The sequence below is a fragment of the Rhineura floridana genome, chromosome 6, assembly GCF_030035675.1.
Source record: "Rhineura floridana isolate rRhiFlo1 chromosome 6, rRhiFlo1.hap2, whole genome shotgun sequence".
NCBI lineage: Eukaryota > Metazoa > Chordata > Lepidosauria > Squamata > Rhineuridae > Rhineura > Rhineura floridana.
The window spans coordinates 47,896,955-47,919,339 of NC_084485.1; the positions used below are offsets into that span (position 1 = coordinate 47,896,955).

A 22,385-nucleotide genomic window follows, 5' to 3' on the forward strand; every position below is an offset into this window, starting at 1 on the left:
ACAGCTGCGCAAACAGATGAGAACAAGATCTATACTTACAGCTGAGCCTGGCTTCATTGGTATGGCAGAAGGGAGAGGAGTTAACACATGGCCACCCTGTAGGATATAAAGCCCAAAACAGTCACAAAAATACCAAGTTTTGCTGCTGGAAAAAGGCTCAAAAGCTAAGATCTAGTGTGGTTCTTGGGAGTGCCCTTACCAGCAGCATGTTGGATGAGACAGAGCAAGAAAAGCTGAGATACAGGTTGTTCTGGGGCACAGTAGGTGGCAGCAATGCATTTCCAAGCAACAGCAGTTATGCTATAGACAAGCTATAGCATATCTGCAGGCAAAAACTCAAAATCCAGTACTTGGAGAGTACAGGAAAATCTTAGCATCCACACAGACGAGCATCCAGATCATTCACAAGGTACAAAGAGAGTTAAGAAGCAAGGAACTCACAGTCTCTGTCTGCCAGAAGGTATCCACTATTGGGCATCTCTCTTCGCCAACTACCCTATAGTACCATAGCCAAGCTTCCGGGTTTATGGGCTCCCCTACCGTTCCTAGTACCTTCAGGGACTTCCTGCTGTACCTGTCACAAGTAGCACGTGAATTTAAAAGAAAGGAAATCTCCCCAAGAAAAAAACATTTGTATTTCCAGAGCTAGCCCTAAAAGGAGAATGCCATGCACCACAGGGGCAACATTTGCAGAAACCAACAAAGCATCTCCGTGGGCAAAAGAAAATGTAAGAAGAGTAGCTTCACATGAACTGTCTTATACTGTTCAGAAGCTCTCCAAGGTCCCAGGCAGAGGCCTTTACTAGCCCTGCTACCCAGAGATTGCTGGAGACTGGGCCTAGGTCCTTCTGTATGCAAAGCACCTGCTCATCCTCTGAGCTCCGGCTCCTTCCTCAGAGGTTGCAGCTGCCAGTTTCGAGACTCACAGCTGGCACCTGCAAGCACAGTCATTTGGCTGAGATCCAGACAGACATTCTCCAGCAGTCACCAGAGCTTAAACTAAGCCCCAAGCTCTAGACAAGTATATTCCCTTCCCCTTTTCTCACTCTCCCCCCATCCGCCACTGTTTTCACATCATGCAGAATAAAGCAAATTAAGAACAAACATGTACCCAAAATGTGAGTGCCCGGGGAAAAGGCTGGGGCACTTTGCTTTGCCCTGGGGTTCTGATCGACGGCTGTATGCCTGGGATTGTGTATTCCCAACGCACATGCTTGGAGGTTACTAGCAAATCATTTTTCATTTCACTGAGCATCATACTTACTTCCTGACGTGTTCATCCCCATACTTCATGAGAAGGCGTATGGCAGTGGGTGCTGTGTAGAACTTGGTCACCTTGTATTTATCAATGATACTCCACATACGGCCGACATCCGGGTAAATGGGGAGCCCTTCAAACTGAGCAGAAGACCAAGTCATTTAGCATGAAAAAATCCCACCACCACCTGCTGCTGCTGCTTCCAGCACATGGTGCAAACTTTTGCAGCCCTAAAATGCTCCTATATTAGTAGCAGTAGTAGCAGTGCTCCTTCAGTGGGGAGGGAGTTCTACAGCTTAGGAGCCGTCACAGAGAATGCCCTCTCCCAGGCCACCACCACCCCGAGCTTCCAAGGGTGGCAAAAGTACCAAAAGCACCCCCTCTGCTGATCTCAACACAGGAAAGAGGTGGTCTTTCAGATACTTGGGGCCCAAGTGGCCTTCCTTTAAGCACTAACGCAAGTAGCGCTGAGCACAGAGGTCTTTTGGAACACGTCATGGTTTGAATCAAATCAACACGACTGTCTGGCTCCAATCAGGAGAAAGCACCTGTGACAAACAGAGTGGCAGGAAGAAGAACAGAGAGATAAGAGCAGGGAGACAGTGATACTCTGCATTAAGCCTGTCAGAACGAGGAAAGGGTCTCCCTTGCCCGATCAGTACTGAACCTGAGGGCAAAACAGGGTTTTGGGAGCCAGGCTCACCTGAACCAGATTGTTTGCTGCTTTCTTTCATGAGGATGTTGCATGGCTGACAAATGCAATTCAACCTTTAGCAAGGCATTCAGACTGGGTGTGTAGGGCTGGCAAGGCTTCCAGCCACACCCTTCCCATACAGCCACATCTCGCCACAGAACTTACCAAAACACTGGTTGCCCCATTTGCCAAAGGTCCATATGTGAGGTAGGAATGACCAGTTATCCATCCAATATCAGCTGTGCACCAATAAATGTCCTCAGGATGGTGATCAAACACATATTTAAAGGTAGTGGCAGTGAAAATCATATATCCACCTATTGTATGTACAACACCCTGAAATAAAATTAGAAAAAACTATCTAGAAAGAATCACACTCTTTTTTAAGAGGGCATATACCAATGTCATTTTTCTCAAGGGCTACAGCACTGGCCATATATATCAGTAAGACTTCAGAATGAGAGCAGGAAGTGTCTATTTTTTACTTAATCATTAAGCACATTTTAGTTCACTCACACAAAAGGGAAATCAGTATGACCAGTTTTTTACAAGGAAAGTTCACCACAAAGTGACATTTCTCTGTAATGTTTACTATCGTACCATAATTAAGATGTAGAAATAGTTGCATCTATCCGAAGCACAGCCCCAAGGGTAACCAGATATAGTATATAAGTCATGTAGATAGATAGATAAATTTATTGCGGTCACTGACCAAAAAAGACATACAAAATTACAACACACATATAACAAATTCTAACATCAAAAACTTTTTTTAAAAAACATTTAACTATCACCATTCCCATTACTTTTAAAAAATTCATTTAAACTAAAATTATTAATTAGGTACCCCTTTTATCTACACCTTGTTTCCTGCGTGGAATGGCTAATTCGCAGAATTTTGCAACTTTTTCAGTTACATCAGGGGAATGATCATCCAATAAAAACTCTACATAAAATATGTCCTTTCTACCTGGTATTGAGTCTATAATGGGGCTAATTATCTGGTGTCTGAGTTCAGAGTAAAATGGGCAATATAATAAAACATGCATAACTGTTTCGACCTCCTCAGTATCACATGGGCATTTTCTGTCCTGATATGGGACCTTATTAAATTTACCTACAAGTAAAGCCGATGGGAGGACATTAAATCTTGCTAAAGTAAAAGCTCTACGCCTTTTTGGTTGGGTAAGGTTCGATAAATAAGCCATAGGAGCCGATGGTTTACTGTTATATCTCGTCTTCTTCACTAACATTAATTGGTGCTGGTGATCAATGTCTCTAATTCTCTGAAGAATAATCTGTTTAGCCTTTTCATAACCCACATCTAATATTAATGATGGTGAGAATCCTATTGATGAAATTTTATCTTGGATTAATTTTTTCCACGTTGACTCAAAATTATCCTTTAGAATATGGGGTGCTAAACCAACCGGGCTGAATATTAGTTTTAACCAATAAGTAGTTCTTATGCACCAGATCCGAGATTCAATAGTATAAGTCATGTAATGTATCTGTAGTTATCAAACAATATTAGCCTTTTCCATTTTAGCTTGTAATAAGGTGTGCTTTCAAGGTGATAGATGAAAACCCCATTATCAGCTGTTGAAAGATATGTAGCACAATCCTATGCAAGTTTATTACGCACGTTTCACTGTATTCAGTGGGGCTCACTCCCTATTAAGTATGTTTAGGATTGCAGCCCTAGTGATAGCAGGCACTCACTGACTGTTTCTGCAGCCTAACACAATAAAGCACTTTGAGCAAGTCAGTAATACTGGCAAAGCAGGACAGAACTGAAGATTTGAGATTTTGGCACCTATTAATGATTGGAGAGCAGTTTATATCCTTTTCATTTGTTCACCAGCATCCAAGTTAATTCATGGCGAACCACAAACAACATGAGTAGTCTCTGTCTAAGCAATGAAAATTTCTGCAACAGCACACTTAAAATATACAACCATTCTAGACTCGTCCCAGGTTTTACCAGTCATTTCCCATCACAGGAATTAATCCTGGGCTAACTCTAGTCTTATAGTCTTTAAATACACATTGCACTCTTCCAAAAGATGCATGGTGCTAAGGCTCAGGAGTGACGTGCAAAGACCTGGGAGCCTTCCCTAGATGCTGAAGTGGCTAGTTACAAACTGCCCCCAGGAAGTGAAATCCAAATACAGCTGTATGAAATGCAGGGCTACAGTTCATGTAGTTTTATCTCATCGGTCTCATATGTAGGAGCTGCATTTAAGTTATTCTGGGGAGAAAATGTTATGATAGTTCCCTATTATTATTTTTTTAAATGACCACATAAATTCAGCCTTATATGCTGGGAAAGTGATTGGTAAAGTGACTGCTCTGTACAGCAAGCAGTGAAATACACGTATCACAGTTTATACACAGACTCTTACGTGCGATTTTAAACAGATGCATCAAGGCTTAGGAAGTGTACACTGATATGTGTCTCCTTAAGTTATTTCTACCAATGCAAAAATACTTGTAGCCACTTACCCTGCTCCCTGCATGTACTTCTATGCATACCATGCCATCATCCCAGAATTTCACAGTGGGCCATATGAACGTAAAGAATCAGACTATTGGGTCCACCTGGCCCTACACCATCTACTTTGACTGGCAGCAGCTATGCAGGGTCTTTGGCAAAGAACTTTCACAGCACCTGCTAACAGATATCCTTTTAGGTGGAGACAAGAGGAATTGAACCCGGAGCCTTCTGCAGTCAAAGCACATTCTCTACCACTGAGCTTTGCCCCTCCCAGGTAACCTACAGCACCTGGAAAGTCTCATTAGTGAAGCCTTTGTAAAGATATGCCTATTTCTGACTCCACACCAGTACTGTGAAAGCATTAAATGCTTTGTAAGTGTTTGGGACCAAAGAATCCACAAGGAGTGAGCAGTAAGTCTAGGATCCAATAATAAGCAGTAACTCTCCACCCTGTGCTTTCGTATTAGATCAGAATAAAGCAACATACCTTGGGTTTTCCAGTTGACCCACTGGTGTAGAGAATAAACAGTTCATCTTCTGCATCACACCAGACAGGCTCACACTCCTTGCTAGCATTTTTCATAACGTCGTGCCACCAAAAGTCAACTTCTGAATCCCAAGGTATCTGAAGAAAACCACATAGTAAGAGGCACAATATTTCATGACAGGGAGACTGGAAAAATCACTTTGGAGCTCTTGCACTTTAAGTGAAGACTACTCCATAGTCACAGAACTTGTAGCCTATTTTGCCTTTTGAAGCCAAACTTTACTTCACAATTTCTGCTTTTAAAAAAAGAAAGAAAAAATATGTGCTTTCCTTCCTATTGGTTACAGAAATACTACTAGAGTGTTACACACTATGGCATCTGCTTAAACCTGCACACAGTTTTAATCTCCTAACCCAAGCTGTGACTTCATTAGTTTAACCAACCCAGGAATTCTGCCTTGATAATGCTTTTCTTATTCTTAAATGCAATTACTTTCCCAATAGTAAATGAAGGCTGTTATTTCTACCAGATCCTGAGAGATATCTATTAAGGAATATAGTTCAGAAGAAAACATTACTGTTACCACTAATGTTGTTTATCATGTATATGTAAAATTTATTTGCACTTTCTTCACGATCTGTGTGTCTACCATCACTAAAGTGGGGCTGCTCTTACTCGGAGATACAAACTTGCCCAGAATCAAAGAAAGATATGGTAAGGCGGAGTGAAACTGTTAGAATTCTCTTAACCAACAGCCCTTTGAAGCAACAATAATTTTCACCAAGTCTGCACACTTGGGTTTAGTGAATATATGGGGTAAATATATACATTTAGTACAAGAAAAGTCATAACACCATGCTATATTCATGTGCAAGTGTTAATAGTTTTTCCCAGTGTGCTACTACACATTGTTCATGTAATTTTAAATCATTTCAGTAATGTGCTTCCGTCCCCCGTCTGTAATTGCATTTTCATCTTAATGTTCAAGTCACAAATAGTTTTTAAAGGTGGACAGAATTAGGAAAGCTCCTCAATGAATTTTAATAGATTATCTCAGTGCCTTTTAGATGAGCCCTCAATTTACCTAAGACAGCTCAGCTTCATCTGCTGAGGCCATAGTGACCCACAGCACTCATTTAATTCTGAATGTTCTGTGCATGTGCTGTGGCCATATGGCACATAAAAGGCAATTCAGGAAAGGTAAGGAAACTCCCTTACAGCAACCAAGAAGGCCTTGGGGAAATTCAAAGGTTTCTAAAATGTGCATACGATGAACAACATGCTTTTAAACTCCTGTCTTAGGCCTGTGAAGGTTAGTAGGTATCAGCCAATATCAAAATTAAATAATATATAGTGCCTTCCTAGTGTTCAAAGCTCTGGTCATATATTATCTTACTGTAATCCTTACAATAACCCAATGGCAGTTACATCTGTGCTGTATTTCTGTCATCTGTTTGTGTTTCCTTGTGGTGGTTTTATACTTGCGGTTTATATATTCACCTTGGGGGCAACTCTGGTATAAAGTAGTGATATATTATGTTAATTAAATATTAATAATTACTATTAATGATTAATAAATAAAACTCCTGCACAGCAGGTGAGTGTCCCTGGCCATTGGCCACAAGTCCATCAACATCTGGAGAACCACATGTTCCCAAACCTAGCCACAAAGTAGGCTAAGGCCACTCAGGGAGTTCATGGCACAACATGGTGACTTCCTAATTTGTAGCTCAGTCTCTTAGCTGCTGCACCATAACAGCTCTAATATTCAGGTTCCAGCCGTACAAAGAACTGACATGCTCTAGATTTACAAAAATACACAGTACATATCACACTAAAGTGGCATGCAGCAAATCCACCAGGAGTTCTGGCATTTAACACTCACACACAAATGCATGCATATTTTAATGTCTTTCCTGTGTAATTGAATCATGCTAATTAAGTATCTGTACGAGGAACAGCAAAGCTGTGGTCCTCCAGATGTCACTGGACTACAACTCCCATCATCCCTGACCATGCTGGCTGGGGCTGAAGGGGTTTCAGCCCAACATCTGGAGGGACACCAGTTCACCATCTCTGGCTTAAGGCCTTTGCAAAGTCCAATTACATGCAATTATTTAACCTCAGAACTGGCCAAAAGGCTCCACCATCAGCAATCCCATCATTAACCACTTCCTAGTTACAGAGGGACAGCAACTTTGCTATCCAGATGAATGCATAAAAACACATGAAGTTATCTTGTATGGAGATCATGAGGGGCTGTACAAAATATTTTAGCACATCAATATCCCAGTGCTAAAATTATTACTTTGGATGAAGTGCCATTTAGTTATATGGCACCTACTTCTAAATGAATCTTCATCAGTTGCTTCAGATGAAGATGGTGGGAGAACAAAGCATAAGTAGCTAAGCAGAAATCCCACCGCAATGGACAGCTCAACTGTCTCTGCTCAGCAACCAACCAATCATAGGCAAACATGTTGTACCGCCATTCAACACAGACATCAGACCAGTTTTCCTAAACTGATAGTTGAAGTGGCAAACTTCTTTAAAAATTAAGAGTGTCAGCACACTTCACTCCTACCGATTCTAACAGTAAGCTTTGTAGGCTGAAAGAATAAGAATTACCCACCCCAGAGGAGTCCCTGCCATGTTTCTACATGCGTCACTGATACAGGCTTCCCCTGCTCAATGGAAGGAGGTCAGCTGAAACAGTGGCTCATACCGAATTCTGCTGCACTGGGTACAAGTGGATCATTCAACTAAACCCAATACAAAGAAACAGCATAATTAGTTGCTCCCAGCGGAAGCTGATTGGAAGTAGACAAGGCTAGTGCAGTAAATCATGCAGAGATGCAGCAAGCAGCCTCTATGTGGAAGTGTGTTTTGTGCTTACAGGACTCTCCAACATATTGTCTACAGCACACTATCAGTTCTCTCATGGCAACAGTGTGTCCTGGCAGATATTAATACAATAGACAATGTTTATGGAATAGTGAGCCTGAATTCTTGAAGTGGGATTTTTATTACAGTTTGGAACTGGAAAATTTGGAAATACAATTTCTCTCCTGGTTACATCTTGCTTTACAGGATTATTTAAGTACAAACAAGCTAGTATTGTACACCCCACTTTGAAGGTGGCTTGATCTTACAAACTAAGTTAATACAAAACAGATGTTAACAAGACAAAACAAATAATCTTATTAAAATAAACCAAATACAGTGTTATGCACCCAATTCTCATTAAATGTAAGGAATTTTCTTTGAAAAGCTAAGTCTAGATAGCTGAGAGGTGGGGTGTGGAGAAACTCCAGTCATTCTAAAGGTCTGGTATGGAAAGTTTTTATAAGGAGTCTGTGCTACCATGAACAGGATATCCTTATGCAAGTCTCCATGGGATTCCCCTAATCCCTTTTCACAGCCTAACATGCAGTTCCAAAGCTTTGAAAAAGAGCCACAAAGCCACCTTTCTTTAAAAGTAGCAGCTTACCTGTACAGCACTTTTTTTTACACTCTTAACATAAGAACATGTGAATTGCAACTTGTGAATAATCCCCTTTCCTAACAAGAACAGCAATGAAAGCTTAATATTCAAAATTGGCACAATTCCAGTGTGTCCTACAGCATTTATTGAAGTCCATAAACAAATACTGAACAAGTGTTTCAAAATAAATTTTTCAATGTAGTGCTCTGATGCATAAGCAGGAAAAACTGCACTGGGCAAAGGCATGATTACATGTCTAACCTCTCAGTCTGCATCCAACTCACTGTCCATCTGGTGTGGGGGCAGCTGTCCAACAGCTTGCATAGAGAGGTATGGCATAAGCACAGTGGGGTGTGTTTGTTCAAAGCATGGTGTGGGGAGAGTACATGTAGTTGACCAGCAGAACCTGGTTATGTGGTTACAATAGGAGGCTGCACTGGTGGCTGACCTAGGCCTTCTAACCCATGGAAGGAAACTAGTAATAGTCACTGGTGCATACAGTAATGGGTGCAGAGTATATTGAGGAGTTTCTGTACCACACAGCCTTAGCTTAGAGGCTAGACTTTCTGGAGTCTGCATGTGCTCTTTCCTTCTCCTCTCAAAGCCCACATCCGAGTCCCTGCTTGGAGTGCACACAGCTTGAGAAGAGGTGAGCATCTTGCTTGCACAAAATTATCTCTTGCCCTTGTTATTTCATGAACCAATTCCCCAGCATATTGGAGGCAAACAGCACTGCTGAGCAGCTAGTTCACAGGATGGGGGCACATCATAAACTGGGGGGGGGAATTGTATCTTCTGGTGGCAGTTCCAGTTGCACTACTGCACAAACCCCCGCCATTTCCCCATCTTCTGTTTCTGGCGGTGTCTGCCCAGGTCTTTCAGGTATGGTGCACTTCTCTTTTGCCACACCAGGGTTCTAAGGGGTCATCACTTGAGCATGAAATGAAAGTATGTTTGATGAACAACTTTAGAATCACATCAGGGGGACCTGTTTTTGCTCTGCAAAGTTAAGGAATGGTGGTGTGCGAAAGAAAGGGGCTGGTACACACATATAGGAGAAACAAATTATTTTCAGTAGTTACAAAGTTTGCACAGATTTGGGTCCCTTCTGTCATTATAAAACTGATAGCAGAACAGAAAAACAACTACGGCAGGAACATCACTTACCATGGACACAGCTGTTCTGTTCATTTGAGCAGTGGCATATGTAGACACGCAAGCATGCCAGTGGTGTTGGTGATTTGGGAGCTCTCCTTTACACTCAGCATACAAGGACTAATCCAAGTGCTGTAGTATGGGCCCACCCACCGTGGCAAGCCTGCATCATGGACATAATCTACGGTTACCACAAACCATAGTTTGTCTTTAGACCAGAATCAGGAATCCATTTCAGTTAACAGTTCCCAATTCTGACAGGAAGGTAAATTAAGGTTTGCAGCAAGCATCTTAGAACATTGCAGCAAACTATTATTTGCTTAAACTAGACTGGAGGAAGGAGCAGGCACGTTGAAACTTGTTTGTGATGGCCAAACTGAGCTGGCAGGCAATTATGTGTGAATTGTGCACGTCCCCTATTTCTGGTGGCTTCCTGTCTGCAACTATGGCTTGCCAGTTTGGATACTATAGAAAATAATAGTTATGAGATGAGACTACCACATCATTATTATCCCTCCCCATGGGTACTCCTACTCTCTTCCCCTGTGGGTTCATAAGCCTAGACCTGTGTTCTCATTTTGGTGTTTTGTTTGGGCTAATCACATTAATGTACAAATGAAATAAACTGTTCAAAAAGATGTTTTAAAGGGGCTCACAGAAGTACAGATAGAATATTCTGTGGAGCTACGTGTCTGTTACAAGAAGATGCATTTCTGTTTGTGGTTTGGAAAGGCTACAAGCGCTCTCTCTGCCATGTGTGTATGCATCAACTGCCTGATGCATTAGCTCCGACACAGCAGACATAGGTTTGCTTGTTTCGTAAGGAGACCCCTAAAGAAAGCTCCATCAACCATGTCAAACATGAAAGTTGAACGAAACCACCCTCAACCTCTTTCCAAATATCAGGCATAGAGCTAATTCCCAGAAATAATATTTGGAAAATAATATCAATAAATTATTAGTAATAGAATTACTAATAAAGGATTAGTAATATCAATCTCCTTGTATAGGAAAGCTGATGGCAAAACTAACATTTTTGTAGAATCATCTTTCAACACAACTTTTCTGCAGAGGAACTAGTGCTAGCAGTCATTTCGAACAGATTACGCTTTGCTAGCTAGGACTGAGAAAGAGTACAGTAAGGCTAGACCCACGTTTCAGCCCGTTATAAACAAGAATATGCCATTTGTACAATGTCGGAAGATGCAGAACTGGCTCAGCTGTCTGGCTACTTCACAAGCCCATAAAGCTGTTGTAAACTGAAGAAACGGGTCTAAGCACAGAACTCCGGTAAGCGGCACCAAGCCATTCAGCGTGAACATGCTGAGTATTATGCAACCCAATTTCAAGACACCAGCTGACTGCTTCAGCTAAAGTCATTTCCTAAACAGCATTATAATTTAAAGACCCAGATTCCATGCCCCACCCCCAACACTTTATATAGGCTTTGTGTAAAATTCCCATTTACATTTCAGGTGAATATACAAGGAGAGGCTAAAAAGTGTTAGAACTACAACAAAGTCACTGTCCCTCCCCAGCAATCCCAGGCCAATGTCATGTATCGTGACACTCCCACCCCTTGGGACAGTGATGTCTAGACTAACATGCAACTGCTGGAAATGGGATTAGGAGGCCACATGGTACCGTGCAGTGAGAGTGAGAACAGGTAAGTGAGGAGGAGTGCTGGAAAGGATAAGCAAATCAGAGGAATGCTGACAGAAAGCTTCTGCTACACAGTAAATACCTTAGGATGGACTTTCTTTGAGCTCTCAGTCTTTTTTTCCTGTTAAAAATTCACAAAGAGGATGTAAGATTTGAGAAGAGGAAAAATTGCACTGGGCCCCAAATCATTTTTTTTCCCGATGCCATGCCGGCTAAGGGGCTACGTGGCTATGAAGGTCTGACAGGAGTGCATCATGGCTGCAAAGCTTGTATTTTCAGATGCTAAGGAGGAACTACAAAGCATGGGCTCAGGCAATAGACCAACCCCTCACAATTCTTTCCAGGTGATTCCATTTCAGGGCTTTTCTTCCTGCATACAAGACCCAGGGCCAGCTGCATGTGTGAAAGCACTGCCCGGGCTTCTAGCCTGGACACTGTGCTCTTGCCTAAAGAAATTATTCGACAAATTAGCCTCTGAATGGAGATTCCAGTGCAAGACCAAAAAGCAGTAGGGAATTGAAGGACCAAGAAATAATATTTATAGTGATGCTATTATCACAATATATATGATTATGTATATTACATCTGCATCAACCTCCCATACAACTTTCCAACATTTCCTCAATCAATACTTTACTATAGGCCAGAACAGCAAACCCATCTGTTGCTCTGCCTCTATTTGTCTCTTCTGATGTATTCCTCAGTGCTATCACTCTGTGAACCCAGATGAGTGAGACAGCAGGCCTCACACCTTAGAGGAATGGGGAAAGCATCAATACGATCCTGCAACCCTAATCACTATGCTTAACAGCCAGGGTGTACAAACTAACCAACCAGAAGTTAATTCTACAATGATATCTAGGAATCCTTCCCACCAGAATTACCTGGTGATACATATGCAAACAGGCCACCTCCTAGCAGTTCCCTTACACCACAAACTATATGTTTGTGAAATTGATAGGATCACACCACTACTCAACTTTCAATCACATTGGCTTGAGTAGTGTCACTTTAAAGTCCTAGCAAGACCTGTGTGTGTGTGTGTGTGTGTGTGCACGCGTGTGCACGCATGCATGCGCATGCAAGGATGGCTTCCTGCACAAGAATCCAAGACGACATTAGCAAAGAACAAAATGTGAACAGGCAGCTTTATCTGATGAAGCTAATGTCACCAAGGACACAGCTGCATCTATGGCATCCTTTTTAAGAGCTGCTTCTCTGTGACTCCCTCTCATGATGCTGCTGGCACCAGATGGGCATGATCAATTCCTCCCACTTGGTTATCAACCCTGATCTCAGTTCAGAAAGATCTGGTGTTATCGGTCCCAGACTTTTCAATGTAGGATAAATTCACGAAAAGGCACCTCCTATACTGCTGCTATAACACATGAAGGGGACCTGTAACAGGCTTGTAATGAAATAGTGCAAAGTTTGACCAGAATCAAAGGACTTGATTTCACTGAGGTGGCACACCTATGCCTAGATCAGCCTTTCCCAACCAGTGTGCCTCCGGATGTTGTTGGACCACAACTCCCATCAGCCTCAGCCAGCATTGCCTATGGTCAGGAAAGATGGGAATTGTGGTCCAACAACATCTGGAGGCACACTGGTTGGGAAAGGCTAGCCTAGATTGTACCACTTCAGTCTGCAGGTGGGAGTCCACATGATGGAATGCTCCCTCATGAAGAAAATATATTTTTCTTACACACAGAAATGTAGCATGTTAAGGAAAAACAGCTCTTCTCCCATACATCAACGTCCTGAGATATATTTTTAATTGAGGAGCAGTCAACAGCATGCCACAAACACGCCTACATACACACCTGCAGTCTGAAGTGGTACAGTCCAGCTACAGATTTGCCACACCAGTGAAAACTAGACTAAAGTCAACAACAAAAGCTGTCTTTTAACTTCCATTCCAAGCACTGCTTGCACTGGGTATGAAAATATATTGGTACAGAAGAGTCTTCAGACAAGGGTTGCTTGGTTCTACAACAGGATTGTGGCTATTTAGTTAAATAAGAAGCATCTCCAACACAGAAGCCTGGCACCAGAGACCTCTGAGCTTATGGAAACTTTCCAAGAAGTACACATCCTTGTTATTCCCCTTGTGCTGTGATAAGGGAAACTAGTTAGTATTGGGTATTAATGAAACAGCACACAGCTGGGAAGGGCAGTGGACAGAAACTGATTAGTTTGTAGGAAGCATTGTTGACACTGGGTTACAACTTATATATTTATATGATAAATGGGATGGGTTCAAGCAACAGTGGAGTGCTCTGGGAAGTCTGAACAGCAAGGGAGAGCATTACTGTGCCAATGGATTTACAGCCTAAGGGCTTTCCAGGTGATAAATCAACACTAATAGCAGTAACACTCTCAGAGCTTTGTTCAAATTAGTCACCCATTTTGCAACATTAGGAAGAAATCCATACAAACATAATGAAGGGATAGGTAGCCTTGTTGTAGTGCAGGGGTGGGGCACCTGTGGCCCTCCAGATATTGTTGGACTACAACTCCCATCTGTTGGATTTTCCAATGGCTGATAGACCAATTAGAGATTTAGTAAATCAGCAGAGTTTAGCTTAGTGTAGCATGCTCAGCATTCTGGGCTGCATGGGTGTGATTTTACCTGAGAGAAACCGAGCTTTCACCTTGCTTTAAATCACTCAGACTTAGACTTGGTTTCAAAATAAGAAAAGACTACTTTATTAATAGAAATACATACTGGATAGGAAAGCTGCTTGTTCTATCTAGCTAACTAAGTTGGAGGCTGCAGTGACCATGACTGGACATTGCCCCTCATGTTAGAGGACAGGAGACAGAGAGAACATGGCTCCTTCCCCTTTGGTGGTCAGCAGAGAAGAGAAAAACAGGAAGGTGAGTCAGAGGTGTGAATAGCTCCCTGAGACATATCAGTTTACATGGAAGGCAGACAGAAAAGATGAGTGCAAGTCAGTGGCAGCCTTGCCAGCTGTGAGGGCTACCTCTCTATCTCTCTTCCCATGCAAAGAGGATCAAATGGGAGTTGGTCTTGTCACACTTCTAACACCATCAGCCCCAGCCAGTATGGCCAATGGTAAGGGATGAAGGGAGTTGTAGTCCAGCAACGTCTGGAGGGCCATAGGTTTTCCATTTTAATGGAAATACCTGTGCTTCACTCTCATATACTCCTTGTAAATACAGCTTGCATTCTGCAAGCAATGCTACATTCAAAGAAACTTCCCCTGTTCCTATCTAAAGCTACCCTCAAGAGCATGGGGGGGAGCTCACTCCTGCAATTCACCACACAGGTGGCCTGGCTAGCCCTCTGCTCCCATGCTTGCTGCTCTCATGAAGAAACCTTTTGTGTCCCTAGTTTCAAGAAAAGATGCAAAATAAAGCATCCTCTTTCCAGACCTCCAATTATCAGTGTATCTTCGATTAAGAACGTAAGAAGAGCCTGCTGGATCAGGCCAATGGCCCATGTGCTCCAACATCCTGTTCTCACAGTGGCCAACCAGATGCCTATGGGAAGCAAACAAGCAGGACTTGAGCACAAGAGCACTCTCTCCTCCTGCAGTTTCCAGCAAGCGGTACTCAGAAACATACTGCTTCCAATCGTGGAGGGAGAGCATAGCCATAATGACTAATAACTTTTGATAGCCACCTGAGTTAGTTGCCGTCACTACCTCCTGTGGGAGTGAATTCCATAGTTTAGCTATGTGCTGTACTTTCTTTTGTCTGTCCTACGTCTTCCAACATTTAGCTTCATTGGACATCTGTGAGCTCGAATACTGAGAGGAAGAAAAACTTTTCTCTATCCACATTCCCCACACCATGCATAATTTTATACGCTTGTATCATGTCATCTCTTCTCACCTTTCCTAACCTAAAACCCCCAAATGCTGCAACCTTTCTTCACAGGGGAGTTGCTCCATCCCCTTGATCATTTTGGTTGCCCTCTTCTGAAACCTCTTCCAGCTCCCACAATATCTATGACTACATACATGCTACCTTTTAGACTTCTATCTGTTGTGGAAGTAACTTAATTTTGCTTAGAAACTTTTCTGGAATGGCTGGAAACTGCTATTGGCGATGAGGGAAAGGAGAAAAACAGCAGCTTTGCTCCACTAATCTGTTTTCTGTTAAAGGACCATGTGAGCAATCTTGTGGCCCAGCACTGAAACTTACCCTAGAAAGAATAAAAATTTTAAAAAGCACAAACATTTGTTTTCTGTCATTAGTGCTATCACAGACACTATCCATTGAGTGAGTGTGATGATTACACAGCCATATTACACATAATCTCAATTGCAATGCAAGGGTGAATTGAGAGAAAACTGCATTTCCCCCCAATATTGAATAGCTTCTAGATTGACTGGCTCTCCACAATGCAGGCAGACCCACGAGGGACAAAGAAAATCTGAATTCCCCACAATAGAAGAGTTAGAAATGTGTAGTCCTCTCTCACACAGAAGGAAAATCTGCTCAAGCCCTTAAATAGATCCTTCTTATGTTTACAACAGGAAACTCACCTGCACACTCTGGCAGAGTCTCTTCAGAGGGGGCGATTTGCTGCTTGGCCCATCAAGCACCAGTTCTTCCCTTCCTAAATGTTTGACCACAATGCACCTTCGCAGAGGGGCATCCCTACAAGGAGAGTGAAAATGAAGTCATGAGCCTGAATAATTTAAATGGAAACTACGAACAAGACTCTAAGAGGAGGAAAAGCATTTGAGTCATTAGGTTCAGCAAACTTGAGCCTATAAGGCCAATTACAAAAGACTTGGGCAGGCAGGATAAATTATATCAATCAATCAAGTTCTACCACTAAATAGTTAAATGCTCTTCTGGTTTTATTCAACAGACCCTGCAGGATGCAACTGAGTATACAACTTAAAGAGGAGAGATCCATCATTGCATATTTGGCACTCCTTATATCCCACCATTTCACTGAATACCCCAAATTCTCACTTCCAAACCCTCCACTCACTGAAGTGCTGCTACATCAAATCTATCAGATAATTGTTTGACCAGTCTGCAGAGATCAATATGCACTTCCACACACCCAAGTTCTTAATGATTCCATTTCCTTTTGTCTTACTGAAAGAGTTCCTGAAGGAGTAACGGTAAAATATGGGTGCATAAACTGGAAGTACCTCTATTAGAGAGCATCAGGCAACCTATTTATTAATATCGTTTATAGACTACTTCCATTACAAGGATCTCAAATCAGTTTACCGAATTAAATTCCAACACTAAAACGTCAAATACATAAAAAATCAAATTAGTACTACAATTTACCGGAAATCTAAATAAAATCAACAGCAAGCAATGAGCAATGTCAGGAATGTAAGCTATGTCTAAAATGTCTTAAATGTGGAAAATAACCTAGTCAGGGAAAGTCTAAGAAAACAAATATGTTAATAGCCTTCAGAAGCACCCTACTGTGTGTGTCACCCATATACTGGGGGGAAAGAACATTCCAAAGAGTGGGGGCCACTACAGTGAAGCCCTGTTTCCATGTCATCACCAGGCAACATGTTGTAAAATACAGCACCACTAACAAGGCCTCCTCCGATGATCTTAATGTTCCAACAGGTCAGTATAAGGGAAGACAGCCTTTTAGGTATCCTGGTTCTGCGTTGTTTAGCATTTTATGTGTCAGCAACAAAACTCTGCAAACAGCTCAGTACCTGACAGCAGTTCCACATTTACTTGCCTATATTGTAACTGTGTTCCACAATACACAGTATGGACATTTAAAACACACTTAAGCTATTCAACTATTAAAGCATTAAAACAAGAACTTCTCTGTCCAATTACAACCAGATTTTCAACTAGCCAAGATAGTAACAAAGGAGCTGTGTGTGCAGGCAAAAGAGTTATATGTATCTCAGCTTATTACATATGATTTTCAGAATGACTCAGTTCAGATATCACACCCAACTCTGGTTAACCATAGTTTAGAACCAAAACAAGGTTGAGCCTTCCCAAATAGCTAGGCAAATTAGAGCTGCTTGACTGGTTTCATTTTCCATCTGCTACTGTCGGAAGGCAGAGCTGGGGTCCCAATCCCGGGGAGCTGGATCCCGGAGAGTTGGGAGAAGAGTATTCGGATGGATGGCAGAGGGAAGGGGGAGGAACTTCCCCCCTTTGGAGCGAAGACGAAACAGAGGAACTGCCAGTGATAAGGTCGCTTAGCGACGGGGAGCCTGAGCCCTCCCTGGACATTCTCACGCCTCCCCCTCTTTCAGGCTCAGAGCAAGAGGGGAAAGAGGGAGGGCTGCTCACAGCCAAAAAGCGGGGAGGCAGTTTACCATCAGCCCCTCCCCTATCCCCCATCCTGGAATCGGAAACTTCAGAAGAGGAGGGGGTGATGCTTCCCCCCTCACCGCGCACACGCAGACAGCTGAAAAGATAGGAGAGAAGGGGGGGAAGGTGGGCAGTACCTGAGGGGCAGTTAAGGAGCGAAATATTGCGCGCCCGTTTGGCCCCTTCTTAAAGAACAGGCGGGAAGAAGTCCCTTGCTCTGTCAACTTTCTCCCAATGCCGCAGGACCTGTATCCCTGTATTGCTTCATGAGAAAACGCAGTCTTTGTTTGGACATTACCCTAATAAAACACGAATTAACTACAGCCGTTGGTCTGGTTCCTGAGTCACATCCTGGGCCTGACAGCTTGACAGAGCCACCTAAATCACCCTCAACGCTCTCTTCACTTGACTGGGACAAGATGTCAAAGGGAGCAGCGGGGCGGACAAACCCCACTTCTGAGACGGAAGAAGTGGAACTCTTGAGGACTAAGGTAGCTGATTTGCAGACGGATGTTCAAGCCCTGCTAGCAGCAGTCAAGGCGCTGAAGACGGATAATCAAACCTTGAAGGCCACGATAGACCAGATGCGAACAGCCCCTCCAGCTGCCGTAGTAAAGGTTCCCATTGGATTGCCCCCAAAATACGCGGGACAAAGTGATCAGTTGGCAACCTTCGTGGCTCAATGTGAGTTATATCTGGATGTCAGGCACACGGAATTTCCAGACGATGGGGCTAAAGTAGCTTTCGTGATTAGCCTCCTGGAGGGAGAAGCTGCAAAATGGGTGACTCCGTATCTCATGAGAAAGGATACTGTCTTAGGAAGGTACAGAGGATTTATACAGGAGATGACCGAGATGTTTCAAGACCCGCAAAGGGCTGAAACAGTAGCGCGGCAACTAGGCGCTCTGAAGCAAGCTAAAGGGACTGTTTCCGAGTACACTAACGCTTTTAAAATTCTGTCCCAGGAAACTGGTTACAATGACGCCGCCCTGATGTTTATGTACCGGAGTGGATTAAATGCTGAAATCCTGGATGAGTTGGCCAGGACCTCCCCGCCCGCTGACCTACCAGGGCTCATCCAGCTATGCCTACAGACAGATCACCGGATGGAAGGAAGGCGCCTGGAAAGGAAGCAGGAGGTCCCAAGATACTCAGCCTCGGCATCCTGCAACAAGACCCTTCCCACTGCAGGGATGGCAGGTAATGCAACTGAGGGACAGGGGGGGGCTAGGCCAAGACTGTCGGAAGAAGAAAAGGAAAGACGACGCCGGGAACGTTTATGCTTTTATTGTTCAAAGCCGGGCCATGTGGCCAGAGACTGTGGACTGAAAGGGGGGAAAGCCAAGCCGTCAGGAAACTAGAACACCCAGTCCACGTGCAGGCCGGTGGACTGGGGGCAGCGTTGTATAAAGGCCCCCCAACGATCCAACCTCCCTCAAAGGGGGTGTTGGTCTTGCCTATTCGGATTACAACTTCCAGAGGAGTGGTGTTTAATTCCACTGCCTTAATTGACAGTGGAGCCTCCACAAATTTTATTGATGCAAAGTTAGTCAAGCGTCATGGAATTTCCCGGTGGAAACTGGACGCTCCGCTAGCTGTGGAGACTATCGATGGGAGACCCCTGAAGTCAGGAGGGGTGACACAAGCCACGGAGGAAGTGAAACTTCAAATCCCTGGGCACGAAGAGTTCATTTCGCTATACGTGTCAGATCTCTCGAACTTTGAGGTGATTCTGGGAATGCCCTGGCTAGCAAAGCATGAACCCAAAATAAGTTGGAAGGAGGCGGTGGTGTGGTTCACCTCACAGTATTGCCAGGAGAACTGTCAACCTGAAGGAATCAAGAACACCCTAGCGGGGGCAGTGCAAGAAATCGAGCAAGTGACCCTGCCGCCAAAGTATGAAGAATTCAAAGATGTGTTTGATGAAAAAGAGGCAGAGACTTTACCCCCCCACCGCCCTTACGACTGTGCGATTGACCTAGTGCCAGGAGCCAGCATCCCATCAGGGAGAATCTACTCTCTCACAGAGAATGAGAGGGAGGCCCTGAAGGAATTCCTGGATAAAAACCTGAGGCGAGGATTCATACGCCCCTCACAATCCCCTGCTGGAGCGCCACTATTGTTTGTGAAAAAGAGGGGGGGGGACTCAGACCCTGTGACGACTATCGCGCATTGAACCAGATCACCATCCCCAACAGCTACCCGCTGCCCCTGATCTCAGAGTTGCTGGACCGACTGCGCTCTGCAAAAATCTTCACGGTTGGATTTGAGAGGAGCGTACAATCTGATCAGAATGAAGGAGGGAGATGAATGGAAAACAGGATTCTTGACCGCTTACAGACAGTATGAATACCTGGTCATGCTGTTCGGGCTTTGTGGAAGTCCAGGAATTTTTCAAAAATTCATGAACGACGTGTTTAGAGACTTGTTGGACACGTATGTAATCTGTTACTTAGATGATATCCTGGTGTTCTCAAAGAACCAGGAAGACCACGACCAGCATGTGAAGACGGTGTTGAAGAGACTGAGAGAAAATCACCTGTATGCTAAATTAGAGAAATGTGGATTTGACCTCAAGTCTCTAGACTTCCTTGGATATCGAATCTCAGCGGAAGGCGTGGAGATGGACCCAGGGAAAGTAAGCTGCATATTGGACTGGGGCCAACCTGTCACCAAAAAGGATGTACAACGGTTTTTGGGGTTTGCCAATTATTACAGAAAGTTCATGCCAGGGTTTTCCAAATTAACAGCTCCTCTGACTGACTGTTTAAGGGGGAAGAAGAAGTTTCAATGGACAGAGAACGCCACCGAGGCCTTTGAGGAGCTGAAGAGAAGGTTTGCTACTGAGCCCATTCTGCGCTTTGCTGATCCGAACCGCCCTTTCGTAGTGGAAGCAGATGCTTCAGATTTTGCCATCGGGGGGGTCCTGCTACAATTAGACCAAGAAGGGAAGGAGCTGCACCCCTGTGCGTACTTCTCTCGGAAGTTAAAGCCTGCAGAGAAGAACTACACAGTTTGGGAGAAGGAGCTGCTGGTCATCAAGGACTCTTTTGAAAACTGGAGACAATACCTAGAGGGGACCTCTCATCGAATTGAAGTGCGCTCCGACCACAAGAATCTTGAAAGCCTCCAAACAGCCAGAAAGCTGAACCAGAGACAGATAAGATGGTCCCAGTTCTTCACTAGGTTTAACTTCCAGATTACTTACCATGCCCAAGCCAAAAACCAGAGAGCGGATGCCTTATCCAGACAGCCACAATACAAAGAAAGTGAATCCGAGGACCAGCCTCAGTACGTAATCCCGCCAGAGAAATTAACGTTGGGAGTATGCCAGCCTTCATGGGAAGAGGAACTCAAAAAGGCACAAGAAGAAGATGCAGACATGCTAAAATATCAGCAGGAGACGGGACAAGGTCAAGACTCAGAAGTAACCTTTCACTGAGAAATGGACTGTTATGGTTCAAAACCGCCAGATATGTGCCAGAAGGGGAATTAAGGCTCAGAATCCTACGCCAGTGTCATGATTCCATCACAGCGGGACACTTTGGGATTTACAAGACCATTCAGAACGTGGCCAAGGACTTCTGGTGGCCTAAAATGCGTCGGGATATTGAGAGTTATGTAAAGTCCTGCTCTGTCTGTCTGCGGACAAAAACACAAACAGGGACACCAGCAGGACTGTTGCAACCGTTGCCTGTCCCACACGAACCCTGGGAGGACCTCTCCATGGATTTTATAACTGATCTACCCAAGTCCCAAGGAATGACAGCCATCTTAGTAGTGGTGGATCTACTTACCAAAATGGCACACTTTCTTCCTTGTGCAGGGGCCTTAGAGGCTAAAGAAACGGCCAAGTTATTCATAAAAGAAGTCTACCGGCTGCACGGATTGCCAAACAGCGTAGTCTCAGACCGAGGAACTCAGTTCACAGCCAAATTTTGGAGAGCAATGTGGAAACAGTTGCAGATGGAATTAAAACTCTCCTCCGCCCATCACCCCCAGACAGATGGGCAGACGGAACGCTTGAACGCCGTTTTGGAAAGATATTTACGAAGTTATGTGTCCTATCAACAGACTGACTGGGTATCATATTTGCATTTTGCAGAGTTCGCCTACAACAATTCTCTGCACTCCAGCACTCAACAAACCCCGTTCTTCGCTAATTATGGATTCCATCCTAAAGTCTTTCCAAGCAGCTCAGAAGGAATGCTGGTACCGGCAGCTGAGAACTTCCTTAAGGAATTGCAAGCGGCGCAACAGACACTGAAACAGCAGTTAAACAAAGCCAAAACGGAGTACAAGCAAGTTGCTGACCTGCACAGGAAGGAGGGCCCCCCCCTTCAACCGGGAGACCAGGTATGGCTGTCCACCCGCTTCCTCCAGATGCCGGGCAAATGTAGAAAATTACAAGACAAGAGGGTGGGTCCTTTCGAAATAGAAACTCAAATCAATCCTGTGGCGTACCGACTGAAGCTGCCTGACACGTTTAAAATACATCCTGTGTTCCATCGATCCCTCTTAACGAAAGCCGCCCCTCCCAGTGAGTTACGGCCAGAGGAACCTCCCGGAGCTCCACTCCTGGTAAATGAGCAGCTTGAGTTTGAAGTTGAGGAGATCTTAGATTCCAGGATCAGACACCACAAGCTGCAGTACTTGATTCACTGGAAAGGCTATGGGGTGGCTGACAGATCATGGGAAGATGCAGCTGATGTGCATGCTCCAGAATTGGTAAAACTTTTCCATCAACGTTTTCCCCACCGTCCCAAGCCAGACAAGGGGAGGGGGGCACAGCCGAGGAGGGGGGATGGTGTCGGAAGGCAGAGCTGGGGTCCCAATCCCGGGGAGCTGGA

General features: G+C 44.0%; 1 protein-coding gene across 4 annotated transcripts in view; it reads right to left on the minus strand.

Annotated features, from left to right (window-relative positions):
• The window catches only part of ACSS2 (acyl-CoA synthetase short chain family member 2), an 80,375-nt gene that overhangs the window by 19,518 nt on the left and 38,472 nt on the right, over positions 1 to 22,385 (minus strand). For 3 of the 4 annotated variants that reach the window (XM_061631688.1, XM_061631689.1, XM_061631686.1), the window contains exons 7-13: positions 15,756 to 15,870; positions 11,321 to 11,359; positions 4,937 to 5,074; positions 2,118 to 2,288; positions 1,265 to 1,398; positions 442 to 574; positions 40 to 96 (exon numbers count right to left, since the gene is read on the minus strand). In XM_061631688.1, the coding sequence (XP_061487672.1) occupies positions 40 to 96; positions 442 to 574; positions 1,265 to 1,398; positions 2,118 to 2,288; positions 4,937 to 5,074; positions 11,321 to 11,359; positions 15,756 to 15,870 (787 nt within the window). The remainder of the gene's footprint in view (positions 1 to 39; positions 97 to 441; positions 575 to 1,264; positions 1,399 to 2,117; positions 2,289 to 4,936; positions 5,075 to 11,320; positions 11,360 to 15,755; positions 15,871 to 22,385) is intronic. The other variant, XM_061631687.1, reaches the window with a different exon arrangement.